Genomic DNA, 26,928 nt, shown 5'->3' on the forward strand with positions numbered 1-26,928 from the left:
GCACAGTAACCTTGTTTGAATTGAAATTAATATCTCTATAAGACGCTCCATTACTTCTATAACCCCATAAGTGAGTTAAAAGCACATCATTAACCGAAAGGTTTAAGTTACGTGGTGATAAACATGGTAACTCCTTGCCAGACGTAAGATAACGCTGCGTGTGAATTTAAAAGGATGCTGTGTGCGACTGATCTGTTTTCAATATGCAGTACTGAATGTGAAATAAACAATGTTGTTGCTGCTGAAGCTGTTGTTTTTGCAACGAAAAACAAATTAACGGTTTAGTGAACCAGGCCGGAAAGCTTTCATTCCATCTCAGATAGGCAACAGGACCATAACTACCTGAATATGGGAATATATATATACTGTGTGTATATATATATATACTGTGTGTATATATATATATATATATATATATATATATATATATATATATATATATATATATATATATATATATATATATATATATGTATATATATATATACAAAAAGGATTTATTCATATCTAAAATAAATTTATGTACATTTTGTGTAATGATTAAATATTAACATGACAACTTATGTACTCTTACATCAGAAACTTTTAACAAGAGACTCGAATTGGCAACCGTCCATACACTTCATGAATCGTTATATTGTTAAATGGTTAACCATAATAACCAATAACTTGAGATTTCGCGATCATATTCAATATTACATGAACAATAGCTAAAGGGAATTGCATTAAATACACAAACCTATCCCTGAAATTGATAACATAGGTTCCCGGTCTCCTCATGTAAAGACGCTGTGACAATAAGGTGAGCTTTCCGAGATATAATCAATTGAATTGCTTATAATATTTGATTCATACTAACCATTTAATGTTGCAGTAATTTGCATCAACATGATACTGAAACACCATTTTGTTTTTGACACTTCCACATCGTATACCTCAAAACATTTTGCATACGAAACATTTCTGTTTTGGAAAAAAGTAAAAACATCGGAGACAAGTTAAAATTCTTTATCTGGCCTTAGGTAAAACTGAACATCTCTGAAACCTACCCTATTGCCACTTGAAATTTCTCATGATTTTTGGTGGTACGAACCAAAGTATCCTACTCATAGTGTTACAATTACATTGAGAGCAAACTTCTTGGCACTGCCCTGCGGCAGTTCGCGTTTCTGCGCCGATTCACATTATAACATTACGTCACGTCAAAGTACGTGAGAATGTCTTACATGCGATCGAATGGACTCGTTCACACCATCTCTTCACGTCACCATCAAGCACACGGCATCCACCGTCACATCACGACACGGTTTTTTTGGAGAGAATGTTTTGACGTGATAGTGCTTATGCAAGTTTCTTTACGCTACATCTGCAAGTCGTTGAGGTTGGACACGAACTGAACGGGACTGTGATGGATAGTGTGAATACAAGGCACGGCCGATGGGATGGTGACGTGACGTGACGTGACGTGTCGGTGACGTGACGGCATAATGTGAATCGGTAACATGGACTTTGCCGTCATATTGCAGCAGAACTGTACATCTGAAATGTTATTATAAGACCTCAAAGGTTTACCAGGTCGACCACATGCCTTTGCTGTGCATTCCATTTTCCGATTAGGTAGTCATACTGATGTTTTGAAATAATAAATCACTTGTTGCCTGCTAGTAAACACTATCAGTTACTGCCGCAGTGTGGGGTCTGTGGTTGGAGATTTGGGGGCACCTGTCTGACGTTCGCATGAACATCTCAAGGTTCTGGAGAACTGAAACCAAGCAACTTTAACTTTAATCAGAAGAGCAATATCAACCATCTGTGTAAATAAAGGCCAGTGTCTTTTTTTTTCTTTTTTGCCTCTAATTGACACAAAATTTACTACCATGGTGATCCACCAAGACCAGGATCCACCCCATCCATCCTTCCTTCATGGTTACAAATGGTTGGAGAAGACTTTCCTTGGCCTTGGAATCTTTTACCCAACGCTGGTCTTTACAGGTGGTTCAACTGCAATACAGTTTAATTCAGCTGTTACGCATTTGATATCAAACCAGTTTATTATTAGTTTGTCTTCACTTATGGAAAATCTATAACCACGAAAACCTCTTTTTTTCCTTCGTCAAGTCTATCTGATTTCAAGGGACGGTGTTTCAAGTGATTTCCCCTGATTATTCCTGCAGCTTGAAATCCTAAAATTCAGAGGTGCTCTAGCGAATCATGACCTGGAAAACAGTTGTCAAAATGTTGAGAAAGAGACTGTAAATGATCGACACAGTTCAAATTTGCAACACAACCTTTGAGCCGACTAAAAGTTCCTGGTTTTCTTCCGCAGCATCGCCACAGCAACAAGGATCAAGACTGCAGCAACATCTTGAGAAACCACAAAGGACAAAATGTAAATATGCGAATCTAAATGTTATTCTATAGATACATCTTTTCAAAGAATGATGTCCATAGTACCTGATCATCATTTCATCTATTGATAGACATTCTTATAATACAACGAACTGCTAAATGGTTTCTTCGTGGTGTGAAAGGAACATTTATCAAAAGTTTCGTCAGTTCATGGAGTTGTCCTTGATGCATTTAATGCTTTGAAGAAGAGTTGCAGAAGGAAAGGATAAAGTGAAGACAATCATATATGAAAGATTATATATACACTAAAGCTGTCCTCAAATGAGGACACTGGGAGCTCATCACGCTTCTGTCATTATGCGCGTTTGCTCGCTTCTCTCTCTCTCTCTCTCTCTCTCTCTCTCTCTCTCTCTCTCTCTCTCTCTCTCTCTCTTAAATATTTAATACTTTCAGCTTAGAAACTATTTACAGTATATCTCATTACAAAATCAATAAAGTTGATGCCTACAATATGCTTTTAAAATTGAATAAAATTTAACCAAATATTGTCTTAAGAGTGTTACATAATTTCTCTGCTTTAAATGGATAAAAAGGTATTTGCTCAGCGTTTGGAGCCGCACAAGTGTCTTGAAAGAGCCGCAGGTTGGCGACCATTGGGCTAGGATATACTACACCCTACAAAAATGAAGGAAAGGATATACAGTGTATATATATATATATATATATATATATATATATATATATATATATATATATATATATATTTAAGCTGTCCTCGAATGAGGACACTGGGAGGTCATCACGCTTATATAATTATGTGCTTTTACTCTCTCTCTCTCTCTCTCTCTCTTAGATGGATTTAATAAAATAAAACAAAAATGAACCAAAAGCAAAACTCACGAGTGCAGCTGGGGAAGCGGTTCCTCGTCTGACAAAGCTTCCGGTGACAAAGAGAAAGATGACAGCAATGGTGGTTTCCATGACTACTGTCCCCCAAAAAGACCTGAAATAGTAAAATGACACCAATATATTCCAAAAGTATCAGGGTTCACGTTAATTGTCTCGACGAAAAATAAATTCCAATGATCGCATAGTAAAAAAACATTATAAATTTCTTTGTATTTTCAGAGAGAAACAGAATAGTTGTCTCGGCCACCCTCTGAAATGATTGCCGAAGAATGTCTAAGCCTCCTTGCGATCGAACTGTCCGCGGCCCCGAGGTCACATAGAATATATTAAATGTGGAGTGAAAAATAGAGTTTAGGCCAAGGGCCAAGCACTGGGACCTATGAGGTCATTCAGCGCTGTAAAGGAAATAGAAAAAAGTTAAGTACATCTTAGTTTAACCAGACCACTGAACTGATTAACAGCTCTCCTAGGGCTGGCCCGAAGGATCAGATTTATTTTACGTGGCTAAGAACCAACTGGTTACCTAGCAACGGGACCTACAGCTTACTGTGGAATCCGAACCACATTATAACGAGAAATGAATTTCTATCACCAGAAATAAATTCCTCTAATTCTTCATTGGCCGGTCGGAGCATCGAACGCGGGCCCAGCAGAGTGCTAGCAGAGAACGATACCACCCCGTCCAATGAGGAACTGGAAATATAATATAAAAATGGAGGTAGAGTAAAAGGAATGAAAGGGGTTCCAGCTAGGTGCCTTAGGAAGGGACGCTGCAAAGAACCTTTAGTAATGCCTACAGTACATCGGGTGAGGCGCACTGACGACACTACCCTCCCTTTGTACTGAGAACGTACTCTGGAAACTACTGTACGCTATTTACATGTTGCGTTCTCCCCGTTAGATTTGTCTCGGCGCTCGCCTCGCCGATGAATTTCCGGTCCAGTCGAGCGTTCGCGGTGAACGCGGGCGCCCGCATGTGCTAAATTAATATCGCGCGCTCTGCTACTATTATTATTATTATTATTATTATTATTATTATTATTATTATTATTACTGCTTAAAAATCACAATCTCTTGAAAAGCTGGTATGTAATAAAAATCCACACTTATATAGCAAATTGTTTTAATATGTAAATATTTTACAGTTTTTATTTAACATATTAATACAATCTACTGTATAATTGTGGATTATTATTATTATTATTATTATTATTATTATTATTATTATTATTATTCAAACTGACCAAACACTTATTTATCAAGCTTACAAAATCACAAACTTGCGAAGGAAACTTCTGCAAAATAGAACACAATAAAAAAAAAAGGAACCTTAAGACTTCAAACACCGGGAAATGTGACATTGTGTCTAGTCATGAAGACGTGGATGGGGATGATGCGCAAAGCGAGTAGCACGCACCACTTCCCTGCACTCAAGCACCAGGGGAATTAATCAAACCTGCTGAAACTGAGGCTCCTAAAAATAGTCAGGCATCATGGAGCCACCATTGGTGAAGAAAAGTAAATTAAAATTATTTTTTAGTACATCATTTTTCTGAACTGACGTCACTCGTTGAATTAGATGACAAAATTAAATATGATAGTGATGCCCAGATAATCATCAATATAATATAATATTTGAAGTTATAAGATGACACATATTCACCTCTACAATACGTCGGCCAGTAACAAGAAAGATAAAACTCAACCGCTACCCTTTCCTACAAAAATAAATTATATATATATATATATATATATATATATATATATATATATATATATATATAAATATATATAAATATATATATATATATATATATATATAAAAGACTATAAATTATCCTTATCATCTTCGGAAGCTGCTAATATCCACGCAGTTGAAGAGCAATCAATTCTTGATAGAACACAAGATCTCAATCAAGCGACTTTGACAATAACAAGAGGCTGAACAATAACATTACTACGAAGAAAGATTTATAGAGGAAAGGGGGACGAAACATAACATTCCTAAAGGACCGATTATTTATTGGATGAAAAGATAGCGTGGCAAAACCACACAAATAAGCTGCAATGCATACCACTGCTACTACTACTACTACTGCTACTACTACTAATACTACTACTGCTGCTGCTGCTGCTGCTGGAAGAGTAAGAAGCTTTAAGAAAAACAAGCCAACAGCTGCTACCAATCTGTCGCTGCCTACTCTCCAGAACCATTAGAATTTTCAATTTGGATACCTGAAGGATTCACGTACAAGTATGAAACTTCACAAAGGAAGGTCCCGATGATGCTTTAGTTTTCTGTAAAAGAAAACTATTGTGCCGGCTTTGTCTGTCCGCCCGCACTTTTTTCTGTCCGCACTTTTTCTGTTCGCCCTCAGATCTTAAAAACTACTGAGGCTAGAGGGCTGCAAATTGGTCTGTTGATCATCCACCCTCCAATCATCAAACATACCAAACTGCAGCCCTCTAGCCTGAGTAGTTTTTATTTTCTATAAGGTTAAAGTTAGCCATAATCGTGCTTCTGGCAACGTTAAAGATAGGCTCCCACTGGGAGGTGGCTAAAGTTTTATGGACCGCGGCTCATACAGCATTATACCGAGACCACCGAAAGATAGATCTATTTTCGGCGGCCTCGACTATGCGCTGTAGCGGCTGTACAGAAAGTTCGATTGCGCCGAAGAAACTTCGGCGCATTTTTTACTTGTTTACTTTTCTTTGAAAATGAGGTAGACTCTGCAGTGTCATAGGTGGAGCACAGACACTTCCCTTCACTTTCGAGACCAAATTGCGCTGCCACTTTCAGAGCGATATCTTCGAAATCACTGAATAGTGTAATACATTTCCAAATGTTATGTAGCACAGCAAGTCTCGTCATAGACGATCAACCATATAGTAGCTGGCAACTTGGGCGAACATACGGGGCGTAATGAAGTGCTCCCATGCTAATATTAATCATAAAAAAATAGTAATGGCGGGGAATAATTATAATGGGATGATTCTGCAATGGGGGAAATGCTGATGATGCCACCGAGACCCGCTCAAATCGTATGGGGGTCGAAATTAATCGTGGGCGGAAGGTTGCAGGTCACGCTCGTTACCAGGTGATGAAGAGGGTGCGAGGTAACGATGGAAGTAGCAGATAACGAGCGAGGTAACGATGAAAGTAGCAGATAATGAGCGAGGTAACGATGGAAGTAGCAGATAATGGGCGAGGTAGCGATGGAAGTAGCAGATAATGAGCGAGGTAGCGATGGAAGTAGCAGATAATGGGCGAGGTAGCGATGGAAGTAGCAGATAATGAGCGAGGTAGCGATGGAAGTAGCAGATAATGAGCGAGGTAGCGATGGAAGTAGCAGATAATGAGCGAGGTAGCGATGGAAGTAGCAGATAATGGGCGAGGTAACGATGGAAGCAGCAGATAATGGGCGAGGTAAGGATGGAAGCAGCAGATAATAAGCGAGGTAACGACGGAAGCAGCAGATAATGGGCGAGGTAACGATGGAAGCCGCAGATAATGGGCGAGGTAACGATGGAAGCAGCAGATAATGAGCGAGGTAATGATGGAAGTGGCACATAATGAACGAGGAAGCGATGGAAGCAGTAGATAATGGGCGAGGTAACGATGGAAGCAGCACATAATGAGCGAGGTAACGATGGAAGCAGCACATAATGAGCGAGGTAACGATGGAAGCAGCAGATAATGGGCGAGGTAACGATGGAAGCAGCAGATAATGAGCGAGGTAACGACGGAAGCAGCAGATAATGGGCGAGGTAACGATGGAAGCAGCAGATAATGGGCGAGGTAACGATGGAAGCAGCAGATAAGCGAGGTAACGACGGAAGCAGCAGATAATGGGCGAGGTAACGGTGGAAGCAGCAGATAATGAGCGAGGTAACGATGGAAGCAGCACATAATGAGCGAGGTAATGATGGAAGCAGCAGATAATGCGCGAGGTAACGATGGAAGCAGCAGATAATGCGCGAGGTAACGATGGAAGCAGCAGATAATGGGCGAGGTAACGATGGAAGCAGCACATAATGAGCGAGGTAACGATGGAAGTAGCAGATAATGGGCGAGGTAACGATGGAAGCAGCACATAATGAGCGAGGTAACGATGGAAGCAGCAGATAATGGGCGAGGTAACGATGGAAGCAGCAGATAATGAGCGAGGTAACGATGGAAGTAGCACATAATGAGCGAGGTAGCGATGGAAGCAGTAGATAATGGGCGAGGTAACGATGGAAGCAGCACATAATGAGCGAGGTAACGATGGAAGCAGCAGATAATGAGCGAGGTAACGATGGAAGCAGCAGATAATGGGCGAGGTAACGATGGAAGCAGCAGATAATGAGCGAGGTAACGATGGAAGCAGCACATAATGAGCGAGGTAACGATGGAAGCAGCAGATAATGGGCGAGGTAACGATGGAAGCAGCACATAATGAGCGAGGTAACGATGGAAGCAGCACATAATGAGCGAGGTAACGATGGAAGCAGCAGATAATGGGCGAGGTAACGATGGAAGCAGCAGATAATGGGCGAGGTAACGATGGAAGCAGCAGAAAATGAGCGAGGTAACGATGGAAGCAGCAGATAATGAGCGAGGTAACGATGGAAGTAGCAGATAATGGGCGAGGTAACGATGGAAGCAGCAGATAATGAGCGAGGTAACGATGGAAGTAGCAGATAATGGGCGAGGTAACGATGGAAGCAGCAGATAATGAGCGAGGTAACGATGGAAGCAGCAGATAATGAGCGAGGTAACGATGGAAGCAGCAGATAATGAGCGAGGTAACGATGGAAGCAGCAGATAATGGGCGAGGTAACGATGGAAATAGCAGATAATGGGCGAGGTAACGATGGAAGCAGCAGATAATGAGCGAGGTAACGATGGAAGTAGCATATAATGGGCGAGGTAACGATGGAAGCAGCAGATAATGAGCGAGGTAACGATGGAAGTAGCAGATAATGGGCGAGGTAACGATGGAAGCAGCAGATAATGAGCGAGGTAATGATGGAAGTAGCAGATAATGGGCGAGGTAACGATGGAAGCAGCAGATAATGGGCGAGGTAACGATGGAAGCAGCAGATAATGAGCGAGGTAACGATGGAAGTAGCAGATAATGGGCGAGGTAACGATGGAAGCAGCAGATAATGAGCGAGGTAACGATGGAAGTAGCAGATAATGGGCGAGGTAACGATGGAAGCAGCAGATAATGAGCGAGGTAATGATGGAAGTAGCAGATAATGGGCGAGGTAACGATGGAAGCAGCAGATAATGGGCGAGGTAACGATGGAAGCAGCAGATAATGAGCGAGGTAACGATGGAAGCAGCAGATATTGAGCGAGGTAACGATGGAAGCAGCAGATAATGAGCGAGGTAACGATGGAAGCAGCAGATAATGAGCGAGGTAACGATGGAAGCAGCAGATAATGAGCGAGGTAACGATGGAAGTAGCAGATAATGGGCGAGGTAACGATGAAGTCATCTTATTCGTGACGCTCCTCGGCAAATGGTAATGAGGGAGCGATCACTAACTGAGGATCATATCCCTTATCACTGGTAACGATAGCTATGGTAACGATGTCAAGCGATTTCGTTACTGCTGTGTAATGACATCACTGTCACGTGATGTCAGTGAAGGTAGTGATAATGCGTATGATGTTATAGACTGAAAGCCTTTACAATGATTTCAAATAATCCCATATTTCATATTGAAGATTAGGATACAAATCTATAATGATGTCATAATCTATGATGATGTCATACGAAGTCATCACTGGTGGTGGTAATGGTTATAAAAATTGCAAAACTGAATGATTATAATGATGCCATGTGATGTTGCATGAACGTACACGTCTTAAGGACATGACAATAATGAAAAAATCTTTTATGATGACGTTTTTAAAACACATTACACACTAACCTAACAACTGAAAAACAAATATACGTTGATTTACATTGGAGAATATTATGTACACTGGACTACAAGAATAGAGATCCGTACAAACATATGTATATATGTATATATATTAATGTGTATATGTATATGTATATGTATGTATATATATATATATATATATATATATATATATATATAATATCTATATACAAATATATTTGATATCAGTCTAAAACTTAAAGGGCAAAACGCTGAAACGAGAGAAACGTTACACTCTCCACAAAAGAATCATCAAGGGTAATTTCAGAGAAGCATTACAGTCTTCCTAAACGTGGCAAAGAATCACATAATTATAAGACCTCCCTACCTCCCTCCCTCCTCGCAACTCTCTCTCTCTCTCTCTCTCTCTCTCTCTCTCTCTCTCTCTCTCTCTCTCTCTCTCTCTCTCTCTTTCCTTTACTCCAGTTTACTGGGACTATCTTAAGAATCACGTAAGGGATACAAGTTAATGCAATGGCGCGCCAATCACAAATCACAAGAGAACGAACATGTGCACTCACGATTAGCGCCCACCCTAGGATCGAGAGGAACTAGGAGCGGTCGGGTCTAGGATCGAGAGCAACTAGGGGCGGTCGGGTCTAGGATCGAGAGCAACTAGAGGCGGTCGGGTCTAGGATCGAGAGCAACTAGAGGCGGTCGGGTCTACGATCGAGAGCAACTGGGGGCGGTCGGGTCTAAGATCGAGAGCAACTAGGGGCGGTCGGGTCTAGGATCGAGAGCAACTAGGGGCGATCGGGTCTAGGATCGAGAGCAACTAAACTCAGTTTTTTTACCGAGGCGCAATTGCACAGTAGCACTGACTCGCAGGGGTGCCCTTTTAGCTCGGAAAAGTTTCCTGCTAGCTGATTGGTTGCAAGCATTTTGTCCGAATAGCATCATTGTTTTCAAATAATTACCAAGTAATGTGAATCGAAACTTATTTACTAACCTAAATTTCTCCCTCAGATATGTGTGTTGTCAATAAATAATGTTAACGAATAAAGAGATTATAGAGTATTGTGATGGGAAGTCTAAATTTAATAACAACACCTGCCGAAGTCAACGACAGGAGCTTGTTTTCGGATGTACGCTGCATAATTTTTTTACTTTTCACATATTTTAACGCCAATTGGGTTAAATTACACTAAGCATAAGAAAAACATGTTATTATTAACTTTCTTTGAATACCAGAATCTACTAAAAACGTGGAATGAATAAAACTCGCTATTGGTGAAAACTTCCGGAGAGGTAAAAGGAACAGCCTGTGGCTTTAGATAACCGAGCTTTTTCTTATTTATCACATATAGGCCTACTACAGACAGACATTTTAACATTACGAATAATAATAATAATAATAATATCTCACAAGACACAATTCACTGCACCTATCTCTCCCAAGGGTATTCTGATACTAGGCCTACAAATCATAAATGTCATAGCCTCGCGGAGACGACACTAGGCCTAGAAACCATGACGCCGCTCCTAAATAATGCTACCAATCGCCCCCATTTCCCCATAAAAACCACCTGTGTTTCTGTCGGAAAACAAAAGGCCCAGTTTCAGACTCAGTAGGTCAGCCACGCATGTCCTACATTTATGTGGTAAGCAATTTGTATATATTTGTATATATACACATGTTTGTGTGCACACATATATATATGCATAATATATATATGCATATATAAATTATATATATATATATATATATATATATATATATATATATATATATATATATACATACATATATATAATCTCTCAACTACATTGAAAATGGCTGCAAAACAAATAAAAAAAAATCAAAAGACACAACCAAGAACTAAAATAAAAAACAAGTAGAATATGCGCCGAAGTTTCTTCGTCCCAATCGAGTTTTCTGTACGGAGTATAATCAAGGCCACCACAAATAGATCTATCTTTCAGTGGTCTCAGTATAATGCTGTACGAGCCGCGGCCCATGAAACTTTAACCACGGCAAGGTGGTGGTCTAGCTTATATCGTTGCCAAAAGCACGATTATGGCTAACTTCAACCTTAAATAAAATCAAAACTACTGAGGCTCGAGGGCTGCAATTTGATATGCTTAATGACTGGAGGGTGGATGATCAACATCCCAATTTGCATCCCTCTAGCCTCAATAGTTTTTAAGATCTAAGGGCGGACAGAAAAAGTGCGGGCAGAATAAAGTGCGGACGGACAGACAAAGCCGCCACAACAGTTTTCTTTTACAGTAAACTAAAAACCATGTCAGGCCCGGAGTAAATGGTGGCGCCGTCGTTTCCCACAATCACTTGAGCAGCTTCTGTTTTCCTAGTTTTGTTTGAATGTCAAGAGCAAACAAGGACGGAAAACAAACGCTCCGGTAAACACCTCTCTCTCGGGCGCCAAGGCTAAGCTACGCACACGTGGACAGTGGTGTGACGTCACTGAATTCCGTGTTGACAATCGGCCCCTATTTAAGTAGGCCTATACAAAATTAAGTGGCTTGGTCGGCACGTAATGGCTCTAGGGTCGAGTTTTGGAGTCCCGACCTTATGTCATTTCTGACGGCGCTGTTACTTTGGTAGGTTGAGCATTTAATGGCTTCTCACAAGCAGTTTGCAAGGCATATTCTATCGAACTGAATATTTAGGCCCAATGCCAAGCACTGGGACCTATGCGGTCATTCAGCGCTGAAACGGAAACTGGCAGCAAAAGGGTTGAAATGGCTAACAGGAGGAAAACCTCAAAGCAGTTGCACTAGGAATCAATTGTTAGGAGAGGGTGGAAAGTAAGATGGAAGAAAGAGAATATGAAAGGAGGTACAGTAAAAGGAACGAAAGAGGTTACAGCTAGGGACCGAAGGCACGCTGCAAAGAATCTTAAGTACAGTAATGCCTACAGTGCACCACATGAGGCGCACTGACGGCACTACCCCGCTACGGGGGTCACATTCTGTCGGTATGTGATTGGTTTGCATGGCGTTCTATGGGTACTTGGGCATTTTGCATAGCATTCCATAGGGAAACGCGTAGCTTGCATAACATTATGAAAATAAGTTAAGTATACCTTAGTTTAACCAGACCACTGAGCTGATTAACAGCTCTCCTAGGGCTGGCCCAAAGGATTAGACTTATTTTACGTGGCTAAGAACCAATTGGTTACCTAGCAACGGGACCTACAGCTTATTGTGGAATCCGAACCACATTATACCGAGAAATGAATTTCTATCACCATATAAACGTTTTGCATAGCATTTTGCATGGCATTTGAGGGGGAGGCGAACAGTTTGCATAGCATCCTATGAGTACGAGAACATTCTGCCCAGCACTTTATGCTCAAGTGAAGTTTGCAAAGCATTCTCTCTCTCTCTCTCTCTCTCTCTCCGTTGCTAGGTAACCAATTGGTTCATAGTCACGTAAAATAAGTCTAATCCTTCGGGCCAGCCCTCTCTAGGAGAGCTGTTAATCAGCTCAGTGGTCTGGTTAAACTAAGGTATACTTAACTTTTCTCTCTCTCTCATAAGTCCTCACCGTTGTGAAAAATCTAAACCAATCTAATTAGGATCATTATTATTATATTTAATAGTATGCTGTAATTCTATTGGAGTATCTGAGAGAGAGAGAGAGAGAGAGAGAGAGAGAGAGAGAGAGAGAGAGAGAGAGAGAGCATCAACCAGGTGTCAGAGAAGGTGCGCGTGCTTAAAAGAAAGCTAAACTCTAAATTGTGTCCGAAACTGGATTTCTCGACGGCGAACCTTCGCTAACAGATGGAATTTTCCTAAAAAAAAATATATATATATATATATACCGTATATATACATATTTTTTTCCTTCATTTCTGTCTCAAATTATAGACATTCTCTCCTCTTACATGTCCTGAAATATCAGAGTTTCAGATGTCTTAAAACTGGCTCTTGCATCAGTCAGTTTCCTCTATGAAAGCCGGTTCTACTCTGTGCGCGCCCTGGGATTGGTCTGGCTACACAATTTGTTCCGATTCATTGCAGTCTCTCTCTTTCTCTCTCTCTCTCTCTCTCTCTCTCTCTCTCTCTCTCTCTCTCATTCATATTCAGTATCTCGTTCTTGCATTTTTCTTCGCTAAACGTCTCTCTCTCTCTCTCTCTCTCTCTCTCTCTCTCTCTCCATGACATTTGCTATCATAGAAAAACTTCATCTAATCGACAACAGACATAGGCCTAATTCTGAGCAAAAACTAGATAATTAAATAAATGAATAAATATATACTGTATATATATATACATATATATATATATATATATATATATATATATATATATATATATATATATATATATATATCTTCTTCTTTTTCTTATAATATATATATACTGTATATATATATATATATATATATACATACATACACTCACACACACACACACACAAAGTACAGGATTTTAATGAGAAAATATGCCTCCTCTTAATGCACTTCCATTTATTCTTAACCAAACCTTAGTATATACATTACCTGACGAAAAATTCTGGTCATAACTGCATCATCCTTCTCTGGGCCCCCAGCTTTAAAACCGCTAAGCAAAAACCTTTCGTGTATTCAGTGAGAACTGTGGTCGCGATAATTACAACACAACTGAAAAAATAAACTACATAACGACAGTATTCCGATTACCTAGATACCAAAACAATCACAGAACATCCTCAAGGACTAGGCCTTTACAACGGCTCACCCGGAAAAAGGAACAGAAGAGGAAAGGCCAACCCGAACAAAGAAAAAGAAAGAGGGGAAAAAGGCAATAGTTTCCGGCACAAAAGATGCGTTCATGAATGAAACTACTCGCCTCAGGCCCAAGGCCTAATGGCTGAATTTGTTTTCCAGTTGCAGCTACGAAGCCCGGAGAGAGAAAGAGACAGACAGACAGATTGACGGAGAGCCGTGCTAGAGCACAATACCCATGTACACGGCTCCGCTGTAACAGACAATGCACCTCCCGAATGATAACGAGGCAACTTGTGCACTTTCTCCCTCTTCCTCTTCCTGTACGGGCATGACTGTGTGCACATACACGCGCTCACGTACACATACAATACGCCACTATTTAAATATGGAGTACCTACGCCTAGAGATAAAAGCAAGAGAGACAAGATAAGATAAGAATATAAGATTTAGGACAAAGGCCAAGCGCTGGGGCCTATGAGGTCATTCAGCGCTGAAGGGAAATTGACAGTAAAAGGTTTGAAAGTTGTAACAGGAGGAAAACCTCAAAGCAGTTGCACTACGAAACAATTGTTAGGAGATGGTTGAGAAACGAAAGATGGAAGAAAGGAAATATGAAAGGAGTTACAGTAAAAGGAATGAAAGGGGTTACAGCCAGGGGCCGAAGGGACGCTGCAAAGAACCTCAAGTAATGCCTACAGTGCACCGCGTGAGGCGCACTGAAGGCACTAACCCCCTACGGGGTAAAAGTAAGAAATGATAAAATAACGAAGTACAATTAAAAACATCTTCTGACACAGTATGAGAAAGCTGCGGAAAAAATTATTTCCAACAAAATCGAACAATAAAACACGAAACACTAAAGCAATGAATATAGCAAAATAAAGAAAGGAATTCCATGACGTCAAACAAAACACTCGTAAACCTTAAAAAACCAAGAACCACATAAACAAGTGACAAAAGAAAGTAAATAAATTCCTACGTTAAAAACAAACAAATTAGCTTCAGCTGCACAGTCATTCACTAAAAAGGAAAATAACGTTGCATGGCCGCCATCTTCCTCCGAATTTACATACAATAGACTAATAGTCATCTCTTTCTACCGAGCAACAGGCATTCTGAGAGAGAGAGAGAGAGAGAGAGAGAGAGAGAGAGAGCTAACTAACAGCAGTCATCTGTGGATTTTTAAATTTAGAGGTCAAAATTCATGGACAACAATTGACAATACTAATTCATTCAGTTTATCAACACAGACAAAAAGATCTGTCACGTTATTCTTAAGAAAACTGTGCATTCTATGATAAGCACATTACTACTGAACTGGTCTCCAAAACAGTGCTCCTGAGTAGAAAACAATCGCAACAATCACTTCATACACATGCAAAGTATATATGCTCATCAGTAGCGTTGAACTGAATTGGATACAATCGCGCCAATAGGCCACCACCGGCCAGTGGTTAAAGTTTCATGGGACGCGGCTCTTACAGCAATATGCCGAGACCACCGAAAGCTAGATCTGTTTTCGGTGGCCTTGATTATACGCTGTAGCGGCTGTACATAAAACTCGATTGCGCCGAAGAAACTTTGGCGCATTTTTACTTGTTTTCTCTCTCTCTCTCTCTCTCTCTCTTTCTCTCTCTCTCTCTCTCTCCACTCGCCATTTCTGTGCAAATTCTTCGTTAAAATGGTCAAGAGGATTCGTGGGGTATTCGTAATGGGTTTGTTACGTCTCCACCATTGTCTAAAACTTAAGGATGGACTGATATGAGCAGTTAAGAGAGATGTGATTGTTAGCGTAAAGTTCTGGGAGAAGACAGTGATTGTTAATGGAGCTTGGAGCGGCAGAGATTTGCAAATGATAAATGCTGATTACGAGATATTGAAGAAAACTGCAGTAGCTGGTGAAAGAGTTTGTGCCGAAGTTTCTTTGTTGCAATCGAGTTTTCTGTATATCGTATAATCGAGGCCACCGAAAATGGATCTATCTTTCGGTGGTCTCGGTATAATGCTGTATGAGCCGCGGCCCATGAATCCTTAACCACAGGCCGGTGGTGGCCTGTCCTATATCGTTACCAGATGCATGATTATGGCTAATCTTAAATAAAATAAAAACTACTGAGGCTAGAGGGCCGCAATTTGGGATGTTTGATGATTGCAGAGTGGATGATCAACATACCAATTTGCAGACCTCTAGCCTCAGTAGTTTTTGAGATCTGACGGCGGACAGAAAAAGTGCGGACGGCCAGACAAAGCCGGCACAACAGCTTTCTTTTACAGAAAGCTAAAACTGCAGAAACTGGTGAAAGCGTTACAAAGTGTTTGCAAGAGGAGAAAGTGAAGAGTAAACGTGACCGAGAGGAAGGTGATGAGGGTAAATGGAAACCAGGAGGATGGATCAGCGAATATTAATATGGATGGAAGAGGGATGGAAGTGGGTGATTTGCACACAGGCATTTGGGAGCAAATGCAAAGCATGATGGTAGAGGAGAGTCACAAAATAGTGAAGCAAAGAAGTAACAGGGTATGAATTGAGTATAGAATATAGAAATGAATCGAGTATAGAATTTAGGCCAAGGCCAAGAGATCATTCAGCGCTGAAACGGAAATTGACAGTAAAAGGCTTGAAAGGTGTGATAGGAGGAAAACCTCGCAGTTGCACTATTAATCAACCGTTAGGAGAGGGTGGAAAGTAAGATGGAAGAAAACATACATGAAAGGAGGTACAGTAAACGGAACAAAAGAGGTTGCAAATGTGAGAATGTATGATGGGATTACTGAACCAACTCTCCTATATGGAAGTGAAGTGTGAATGTTGTATGCAAATGTAAGAAAAAAGTTTGTAGTTGCCGAGATGAAGTGTTCTGTATTATATGGGGCATAAAAATTGAAATTTTGGAAAATGTGATGTGTAGTAACGTTAAAAAGGCAAAGTAGGTGAAAAGATGTATCTAATTGTTTTTTCATGGTTTGGTCATGTGAAAAGAATGGAAGAGAATAGGTTTGAGGAATCATTCTATAGCTTGAAAGTGGTAAGGGGTAGCAGTAGAGGAAGACCCACAAAGTGCTGGGAAAATTGAGGAAAACACGCATTGGAAAGGAAAGGCCTCAAAATCATGGAAACTCAAGTGTATGCAGGACAGAGATGAGTGGTGCAGTGTGTATGGGTGTGTGTGTGAATGGGGTGAGAGCTTTGATACACTGTTGATGGACCACTGTATGTGCATGAAGTAGCTAATGTTGTGGAAGTGTTTTACTTAGGATGGTTCATCCACAATTCAGATTTAAACCATGAATGTGGCAGTGACCACTGCGTTGTTTTCTCAGGAGTCACCCCTGCTAGTAGTTACAGTCGACTGGAGTCGTTGGAAGGTACTGTGTCGAGTGTTCGAGACACTTCAGTACTAATCCATTTATCACTTAAAAATGCCCCTTCGCGGATATTCCCGAAGTAGCGTGAACTGGATATTAAACGACATTTGTAGCTTAATGATCGTATATAAATCACGGTGTGATAAAAAATTTCATATATGTATATATATATATATATATATATATATATATATATATATATATATATATATATATATATATATATATATATATATATATATATATATATACACATAAATTCAGTCCTTATCTGGATTTCGTCGACCAAAACAGGTGTTGCGCTACAAATGTCAGATAACATCGTTTAATACTGGGATATATTCCCACCGTTATTACCACTTCGTGTTTGATTACATGACTAAGGTAATGAAAACCGGTTCTGAAGCATCTTAGATTACTGCTTGCACAGTACCGCGAATGCACGCTGCCTATTCTTTCGCTTCCCACGAATGCAGCGACAGAATAACTGCAAACCTCTTACGGCCGAGTTCAGAAAAACAAGTTATCCACTCATCTCCTGTAATTACTACTCTGCATGACCTTCAAACGTAATGGCAATACGAAAGTGCACACGAACACATACATCAATCAAAAACGGTGTCTGTGTTGAATTTTATTATGAAGCACTTCAAAACATACTTTCCATCTAAAATGGCCCGATGCGTTAAGCCATATTATACGCCCGCACTTGACCGAATGCTACCCATCTAAAATTATGATGAAAGATGTCTTAAGCGACTGAGCTTCCCTTCGCACACTCCCTATCATGCTCATTTGAGGTGGAGGTCCAGGAAAGCCACTTGCCCAAAACAAGCCCCAGGTCACTGCAGGAAAAGGTTGGTTGCGGACTTTCTAAGTGCAGACAAACCTCCCACATCAAACCAGGCAGGTTATCGGATTTAAGGAACAGCGTCTGTCGAGTCACAGCATGACGTGTAGGCTACAACGAGGACGTGGGAATAGGAGAGGTATGTAAGAATATAATGCTGCGGGAAGGAGGTTCGGAGACTGCAAACCTACGCCAAGGTTTGAGGTCCAGTAAAAGTACACTCCTATCCCTCGCAAAATGTAAACGATGATTGCTATTAAGGAAGCGGTACCTTTAGTAGAAATATAGTTAGCTAACTATTAATAATAATTAAACACTGTACATACAAATAAATATATATGCATATGTACATATATAGGTATACATTTACATATATATATATATATATATATATATATATATATATATATATATATATATATATATATATACAGTATATATACTGTATATATACCTGCTTTCTACAGCAATATTTTTCGCACACTGCAAAAACTTTCTCGTCCCGAGGAGAAAGATTCGAAATGGTTTCTCGTAACCGTATCCATTCCTATAGAAATTCCAAAATCTTTTTCGTCCTTGACGAACGAAGCCACTGAATGGTATAGTAATAATGATCAAATATTTGAAAGAGTACATGAAAAATATACGAAAAAAAATACATGAAAAATACATGAAAAAATATATGAAAAATATTCGCAACGAACGAACACCGACGACGCCACACTTTACGAAAACGTACGAAGTTTGTAAAAACAACGATTCTCGTTCTTAAATCATACACTTTTTTTCCTTTTTCATCCAAATACAAATCGTTCGTGACACATCTCCTCCTTACCTTTGGACGGTATCGTGAGCTCCCGTTTCGCCAGGTGTGAGAGCAGGACGTTTCCGGAGCGTCTGATAAAAGTCAAATTATCATGAACACGGCAGGAGAAGCAGCAGCACCGGCACCAGCAGGTTGGTTGGTTCCTTACTGCACTAACTGCCGATACCTGCCTATGATTCGCATCGGGAGGCTGGTAATGAAGGCTCGTTCAACCCCTAACGAACTCTCAACACTAAACTCCGCCCCCGTGTGCGCTGCTTATTCATAAATACGAGTACATTCCCTCCCGAAAATTTGCCCACCCTACAGGCAAAGGACCCTCCCGCCTCCTCGCCCACCCCATAACCCGACACCCGCCCCTCCACAATACAGACTCTCCGGCCTACCAACCCACGCCCGCCCCCTATCCAGCAACACCCTTCGTTCCCCCCCGAAAAACGAGGTGGCCGAAATATGAAGGGCTAATCTAAACGTTGGCGCCACTCGAGATAGATAAAAAACGATGGCGGTACTTATCTCGGAGCATCCTGGTCTCGTTACGTTTCCACTGAATGTGGACACCTTACCATCCGTCTCCGTTCTCTTATGACGTCAGCGTACGATAATTTCTGTTTTCGGGCAAGTTACAAAAACCAGACTGTCCGGTATCATCGTTTTCTTTGCCTTCCCTTGAGGTCGCGGGAGTTTGAAGAACAAAATGCTCTCCAGAGAAGCTTTCCCTGAGGGACAATGCCCACTTGTTTACGCTACACCTGTCGTTACCCCAGGTCACAATTGTTTTGGTATTTTCAATCATATTTACGTCCCGTTTTTACGCTGTAAATCGACTGTAGGTAGTAAACTCAAGGCATAATGCAGTATACGAAGCATTACTGACGAAAAATTTTAAAAAATGGAAAAAACAAAACATTAACGGGTCCCTCTCTTCTTGAATGGTGTCGAATCAATATGGAAATCTAGGAACACCAAATAAGGAAAAGCTGGGGGTTTTTACTGCAAGAAAAAGTAGGGGATGACTTTGCCCGGAGGAGAGTGATACTCTTGCCTATTATGGGATGGAAGGTTGTAGAAACGTCGATCGACCTTGGATATAGGAAAAGAATGACAAAAGTGGGTAAATGGGACTGAGCAAAACGGTTTTAAATGTCGACTTACGCAAGATCACCATCTCCACAGGCAAGGTATGGTCAGATGACCAGAGCAACTGTCTTTGAAAATCCTCTCGTCCACTAGAGGATCCACGTGGCCCCCCCCCCCCACAAGAAAAAATAATGACAAAATAATAATATTGAAGATTTAGATAACAACATAAATGAGATATTACAAATGGGAAAAAATAAAATTTCTATTACAGAAATAATAAAGTTTTGAGATAAAATAATAATAACATATACAGTAAATATATGTGTGTGTGCGTCTAATATGAAAATTGGTCCCCCGCCCCATGAAATTTTTCTGGATCCGCTAGTGCTCTCGTCTTCACAAAACGAAGGGACCTTTCCTAGATAGTGCCCCCAAGGGTTTTAACCCGGTATGTATCCATCTTTGCGGCCTGTTTAGCACAAGCCCGTTAGGGATGACCGTAAAAACATAAAACAAAAGACTGTAAATATCATAAAAATAATGGCCCCCAAGATTTATAAGTCCTAGATAAGGCCCCCCGAAAATCCTTGGGGGTCACTATCTAGGAAAGATCCAAAAGAGAGACTGGACGCCCCTATTAATGGCACACACACACACACACACACACACTTTCCTAATGAAAACAGGATACCGGTCAATCTGCGAACACTGAAGAAAGTAAGAGGGTCCGAAATGAAAGAGTGAAAGAGCTGAAGGCCATAAATTGTGCCCAGTAACAACACTGCAACTGCAACAATGATGACATGAATGAAATAAGTACCATTAGAAAACGCCTCTTCTGTGAACGCCATCTTTCCACACCCCTATCTGGGCTCAGTGCAAAACAGCAACCTACATAATGTCAGACTGGTTTCGCCCCAAGGACGACCTCTGTCAAAAAAGGTATTGAAAATGCACATCTGTACAGAGTTCCAAATGGCAACTGCGTTCTGAAGTATTGGCATAATCTGTACATGGTATTTTCATATGGCGACTACGTTCTGAAGTATTGGCATAATCTGCACATGGTGGTTTCAAATGGCAACTACGTTCGGGAGTAATCTGTGCATAGTTTCAAATGGCAACTGCTTTCTGAAGTATTGTTATACTGCCCGTGGTCAAAGTACTCAAGGAATTTCCTGTCAAGTCAACCATGATCCATTTTCTCCAGCGACCTCCAGAACTAGATCCACATCACCTCTGACTTCTGACGAACGGGAACCCGGCCCCTGGTCAGCCTCCCCAAGAAGTGTAATGGAAAATTACCTTAAACATCTGGACCAATTTCAAACCTTCCAGAGAAGCTCGGTGGGAAAAACTAGTCGTTGGATTGCAACCAAACTACGAGAGATGAGGACGTAGGTAATTGGGCAACCTACTCATCAAATTTTAATCATCGAATTCTCTGGAAAATTGGAATTTACTGTTTCCAGGTCATCCAGTTTCCGGAACTAAAGATGTTCATGAACTAAGGTAGAGAAATGGACCTTTCAAGTAGTTAGTCAGCTTTCACAGAAAATTTCTCGTTAAGAATTGCATTTACGTTGAATACTGTTGGCAGACAAACATGAGCGAAAACAAAAGGCCCTTGTAATTATGTAATTATCGTTATCAACTTAAATCTAGAGGAAAACAAACAAGATAGTCACGTTCAATCTGTCATTCCTAAATGTGTTATTATTAGTATTATTATTATTATTATTATTATTATTATTATTATTATTATTATTCGAAGGAAGATGACCGTCTTTGAGGCAAATTTTGTTGAACAGAATGGCTGCATTTTGCGAACTGATTTTATACTGAGTTTTCTCAATTCTTCTGATGATTCGTTTTTCCTGCACATCAATATTAGTCAATAATTCCCCAATGTTCATATTTCGATGGATGAAACAGCGTATTATTATTATTATTATTATTATTATTATTATTATTATTATTATTATTATTATTATTATTCACGTCGCTGTTTTCTGGCGGTTGTATAGCCCAAACTTTCCACATTAAGAACCGAAATCGATGGCAGTTGTTCCGTGACCTCGCCCAATTTTCTCTCGGACAAAAGAAACTCGACCAAAGTAACTTTCTTTTTCAGGGGCCCGGCGTTTCACTGCAATCACCTCGCCCTCACTCTTACTCAAACACTTTATTTCCTAGATATATATTTTTTTTATTATTTTTAATTTCTGGTTTGTCCGTCGTTTTTCCCCTGAGCAATAAATCTTAATTTTTTGAGGTTATTATCGCTTTTCCATAATGAGTCTTAGGTATTCTCTCCATTATCGTAATGAGGACATTATTGAAACCCTTCGAATATATCATACCTATTCCTCTTTCCTTCTCTTGCCACTTATTCTTGATTTTACTTATTACTTTTTACCTCTCCTCTTCCTCCACCTCACCCAATCTTCCTCCTCCTCCTCCTCCTCCCCCTCCCATTACACTACAATTCCCACCTTCCTCACCACCACCTCCTCCTCCTCCCCATCCAATGCAACAGTACCTTTCTTCCCCCACACCCCCACCCCCGCCTTCTTCCCTCCATCCTACTGAGCTCTGTAACACCTACCTCCAAGCCTATCTCCCAAGCCTCCATAACCCCCACCACCAACCCTCCCCCCAACATCATCACTTTGTAATGCCCCTATCTCTCTCTCTCTCTCTCTCTCTCTCTCTCTCTCTCTCTCTCTCTCTCACTGCAGGGTGAACGAACGAAACCCGTGCAGCGATCTTTACTAAAAACTCGACACTCCCGCGGGGGCCGGAGTGTTCATGGAATCATTCATCATGATTAAAGCTGATTGCAAGAATGCCTTGGCAAACTAGCAACATGTGGTATGCATACGTATACTGTACACACACTGACAAACACACAAACACACAACATACACACACACACACACACACACACACACACACACACATATATATATATATATATATATATATATATATATATATATATATATATATATATATATATATATATATATATATATATATATATATATATATATATATATATATATATATATATATATATATATATATATATAATATATATATATATATATATATATATATATATATATATATATATATATATATATATATATACCTATACATGTGAGTGTGTGGGCATGTGTGTGGTTCATTAAATATGCACTGACCCCTACCCACGGCGGTGCCCACTGAAATCCTCGCTTACGCAACGAGCAGCCAATTTCCGTCAATTTACGACCGACGCAACTTTCCACTCTACGTCACTGGGGGCAACTCATCCGCCATCCAAATACGGAATAAATACTCGGGGTGAACGAACTTCGGGGGCTTTTTCAAAGGACGGAAGACACATAGTTGTGGACTTTCATAGTTTATTGATTTTTTCGTTTCAGGCCGTAACGGAACTTTTGGCGCCATGTTCTCCTCAAGCCCAGGACTGAAGATAACTGGAAAATTTCTGGGTAAGGAAAACGGCTAATCTGAACCACTAATAAATTAATGTCATATAAGCCAAGGAAAAAAAGAGGTTGTTAACAGAATACCAAAGCTTGCCAAAAGCGGAGCAGCAGTAACTAAACCTTGCAATCAAAGGATTCCAGTTTGTTCGCAGAATAAATGTGGGATGAAGTGCCCTGTTGGGTGTTACGGAGCCTCCTGCAAGGAGGAGGAGGAGGAACGGGAGGAGGAGGGATTCTCCTTGAGCTCAATGGAACAATGAAAGAAATAGTACCTGCAAAATGGTGAGGCAGACGCCACCTTGCGGCAGAGAGAGACGGGATCGAGAGATGAGGGAAGGGCCGGGGTCACTGACTAAATGATCTGTCTTCAACGCAGACCTGTCAAGGAGGAAAACGAAATATGAAACATCTAGATCATAAGGGCATTATTCCAAATGTGGCCAGATAAATCCAACACAGATATTAATAACCTGGTTGAAAAATAACACTTATGGCACCTAACCAAACATAAAACACCTATTCTTTCAGAAGCAGATTTAGGAATGCAAGCAATGCAACCTATCCAAAACATGTTTGCAATAAATCCAACATAGATTTTAATACCCTGGCTGAAAAATAACACTTGTGGCATCTAACTAAACACAAAACACCTACTACTTTTTCAGAAGCAGATTTAGCAGTGCAAACAATGCAACCTATCCAAAACATGTTTGCAATCACCTCGATATTCAAAGTGCTTCAAGACGTGAAACATTCAATAAGATTTTAATTTAAAAAGAAAAAACTAAGGAATTGGAGAGGGAAGCACTGAACTCGACTAAACCCCACTAAGATAAGGTTACGAGATCAAAGCTAATGGGTGAGGAAACATCACTTCGAGACACTGCCTATGAAGAAGAGGTTTGCGGGCTGCTTCAGGAGCAACAGCCCGTGCCACCACAAGGCTGGCTTAATCTTAAACAACAAGGAAGAGGAAGTGCGGAGACCTAGATCATCAGCAAAAATAGAAACAGGAGTGGAGGCAGACTGCAGGAGGTCTTTGATGAGGTGTAGCATAAGAGTATAGGTGGCAGAAGAGAGCCCTGGTGAACACCGTTAAAGCTGGACAACGAGCAAATGTTTCTCTGTTAGCAACAAATATTAACCAGTTATAACAAATCTAGAAACAAGTTCACAAGCAGAGGTGAAGCTAAAAGCAGAAAGATTTCTGTCGACTGCCTCAGAAACATCAAGATTGATGGGAAAAAAATTCTTTAAAGTCCCCAAGAAAAGTCAACCAAAAAATCAGTGACATTTGGAGAAGGTTCCCCACATATAGCTCATTTGCCCCAAAATGCACTGAAGTTTCTTCAGCGCAATCGAGTTTTCTGTACAGCATATAATTCTGTATGAAACTCTCAGCCGCGGCCCGGTGGTGGCCTGTGTTGCTGGCACCTATAGCGGTGCCAGAAGCACGATCATGGCTGACATTAACCTTAAATAAAATAAAAACTGCTGAGGCTAGATGGTTGCAATTCGGTAGGTTTGATGATTGGAGGGTGGATGATCAACATAACAATTTGCAGCCCTCTAGCCTCAGTAGATTTTAAGATCTGAGGGCGGGCGGAAAAACTCCTCAACTGCGAAATTTCTTTGGCTAGGAGATTTGAATTTTGAAAAATAATCTGTTTAACGATTGTGATGCAGGGACACTTCTTCTTCTTCTTCTTCTTCTTCTTCAGCTTTACCCATTTCTACATGGGGTCGCTGTTTCCCATTAGGCGTATCCACCTTCCTCTGTCAGTGCATCCTGACTTCTTAAACCTTCCTTCCGCATGTCATTTGCTGTTTTCTCCTTCCATATGAACTTTTTAGCCTTCCTCTTCTTCTCCTTCCCTCCACCTCCATGCTCATATAACTCTTTTACACACATGATCTTCTCTCCGCATAACATGACCAAACCACTCTTGTAGTCTTCTTTCCTGGGCCTTCTCCGATACTTCCCAACTTCCCCTACCTTAACTGCACCTCTAACAAATTCATTTCTGATGCAGTGACACGGTAAAATTCATCATTTCTTAACTCACCTTGGTGGACCTTGGTCCTCACTGTGATGTAATGATTACTTTTATAAAATAAGAACCTTGTAACTAGACGGCGAGTAAGAGGCAAGTTCAAGGTAGTCTGATTTATTGACACTTGTTGTTTTTGATTGAGCTGGCCTTATGCCAGCATGGGCTCTTGCTCATAGAGCAGCGCGTAAGAGATGTTTATTGACTCAAAATCTGTGACAGGCCAAGAACTCTTGCGAGCGTAAAAGTAGCATTTGATATTAGGGAAAAACAGAGGAAAGTCTATATACAGTCAGATGTGTTTTCTCACACACGAAGAATGGTTAACAATCCTATATACAATTTAGGAAGAGATTTCAAATACATATGGTTGGAAAGCTTGCAATGCCTGACATACATTATTAATTACAGTTCTAAAGTTCAGTATACCTTAGTTTTACCAGACCACTGAGCTGATTAACAGCTCTCCTAGGGGCTGGCCCGAAGGATTAGATTTATTTTACGTGGCTAAGAACCAATAGGTTACTTATTATGGAATCCGAACCACATTATACCGAGAAATGAATTTCTATCACCAGAAATAAATTCCTCTAACTCCTCATCAGCCGGCCGGGGAATCGAACTCCGGCCCAGCAAGTGCCAGTCCGCAGCTCTACCGACTCACCCAACGAAGAGCTAATTACAGTTCTAACAAGGACGTAAAGTATCTTGTGAAAAATGCATAAAAGATTGTTTGAGTCAGGAGCTCTGGATCTGTGTTTCCTGAGGTACTCGGTGTGCGCCATGTAGATTTTGTTTTGAAGCGATGATGCCCTGAGGGTCCTGGCGACAGGTCGGGACCTCACAACCTTAACCTGCACTCAATCGTCTTCTTCAATCAGACAGGTAGGATAATCTCCCAGAATCCTCTGGCTCCTGAAGTCATCACGCCACCGCATACGTCACTGACGCTCATTCAGGCCACGTCTGCAGGATACCTCCAAATCCGGAAATCCTGCGTCCAGAAAAAGAATACCTATTTTTTTATCCAAATGAAGCATAAAGGGCATGGGCATCAGATACAATACGGGCAAGGAGGCACTTCGCCACCCTCAAATAGGTTCTCTCTTTCAAAATCCAACAGGTGTATCTCTTTAGAGGGCTTTCCAAATCGAAATGGTCCGAAGAAGAATGCGCGCGAAGTTCGTTTCCCTCTCAAAGAAACCAAGTTGAGTCACGCAAGAAGAAGATGACCACTGGCAACATACAATTGCAAATGTTACCGTCGTTGAGGGCAGAAAGAAAATCTTCTAAAGAGAGAAGGAGGACTTGAAAAGCTGACCTAACAGACGGAGGGGATCAAGGTCGTATAGTTGCTTAGCGGTCCCTCTGATGGC

General features: G+C 40.7%; 1 protein-coding gene across 2 annotated transcripts in view; it reads right to left on the minus strand.

Moving 5' to 3' along the window:
* LOC136845169 (A disintegrin and metalloproteinase with thrombospondin motifs adt-1-like) overlaps positions 1-23,884 on the minus strand; it is a 96,520-nt gene extending 72,636 nt beyond the window's left edge. The window contains exons 1-2 of one of the 2 annotated variants that reach the window (XM_067115134.1): positions 23,774-23,884; positions 3,250-3,352 (exon numbers count right to left, since the gene is read on the minus strand). In XM_067115134.1, the coding sequence (XP_066971235.1) occupies positions 3,250-3,330 (81 nt within the window). In that variant the 5' untranslated portion in view covers positions 3,331-3,352; positions 23,774-23,884. Of the gene's footprint in view, positions 1-3,249; positions 3,353-18,927; positions 19,153-23,773 lie in introns of those variants that run through there. The other variant, XM_067115133.1, reaches the window with a different exon arrangement.
* Between the last annotated feature and the right edge of the window lie 3,044 nt (positions 23,885-26,928).

The sequence above is a fragment of the Macrobrachium rosenbergii genome, chromosome 13 (assembly GCF_040412425.1).
Source record: "Macrobrachium rosenbergii isolate ZJJX-2024 chromosome 13, ASM4041242v1, whole genome shotgun sequence".
Lineage (NCBI taxonomy): Eukaryota > Metazoa > Arthropoda > Malacostraca > Decapoda > Palaemonidae > Macrobrachium > Macrobrachium rosenbergii.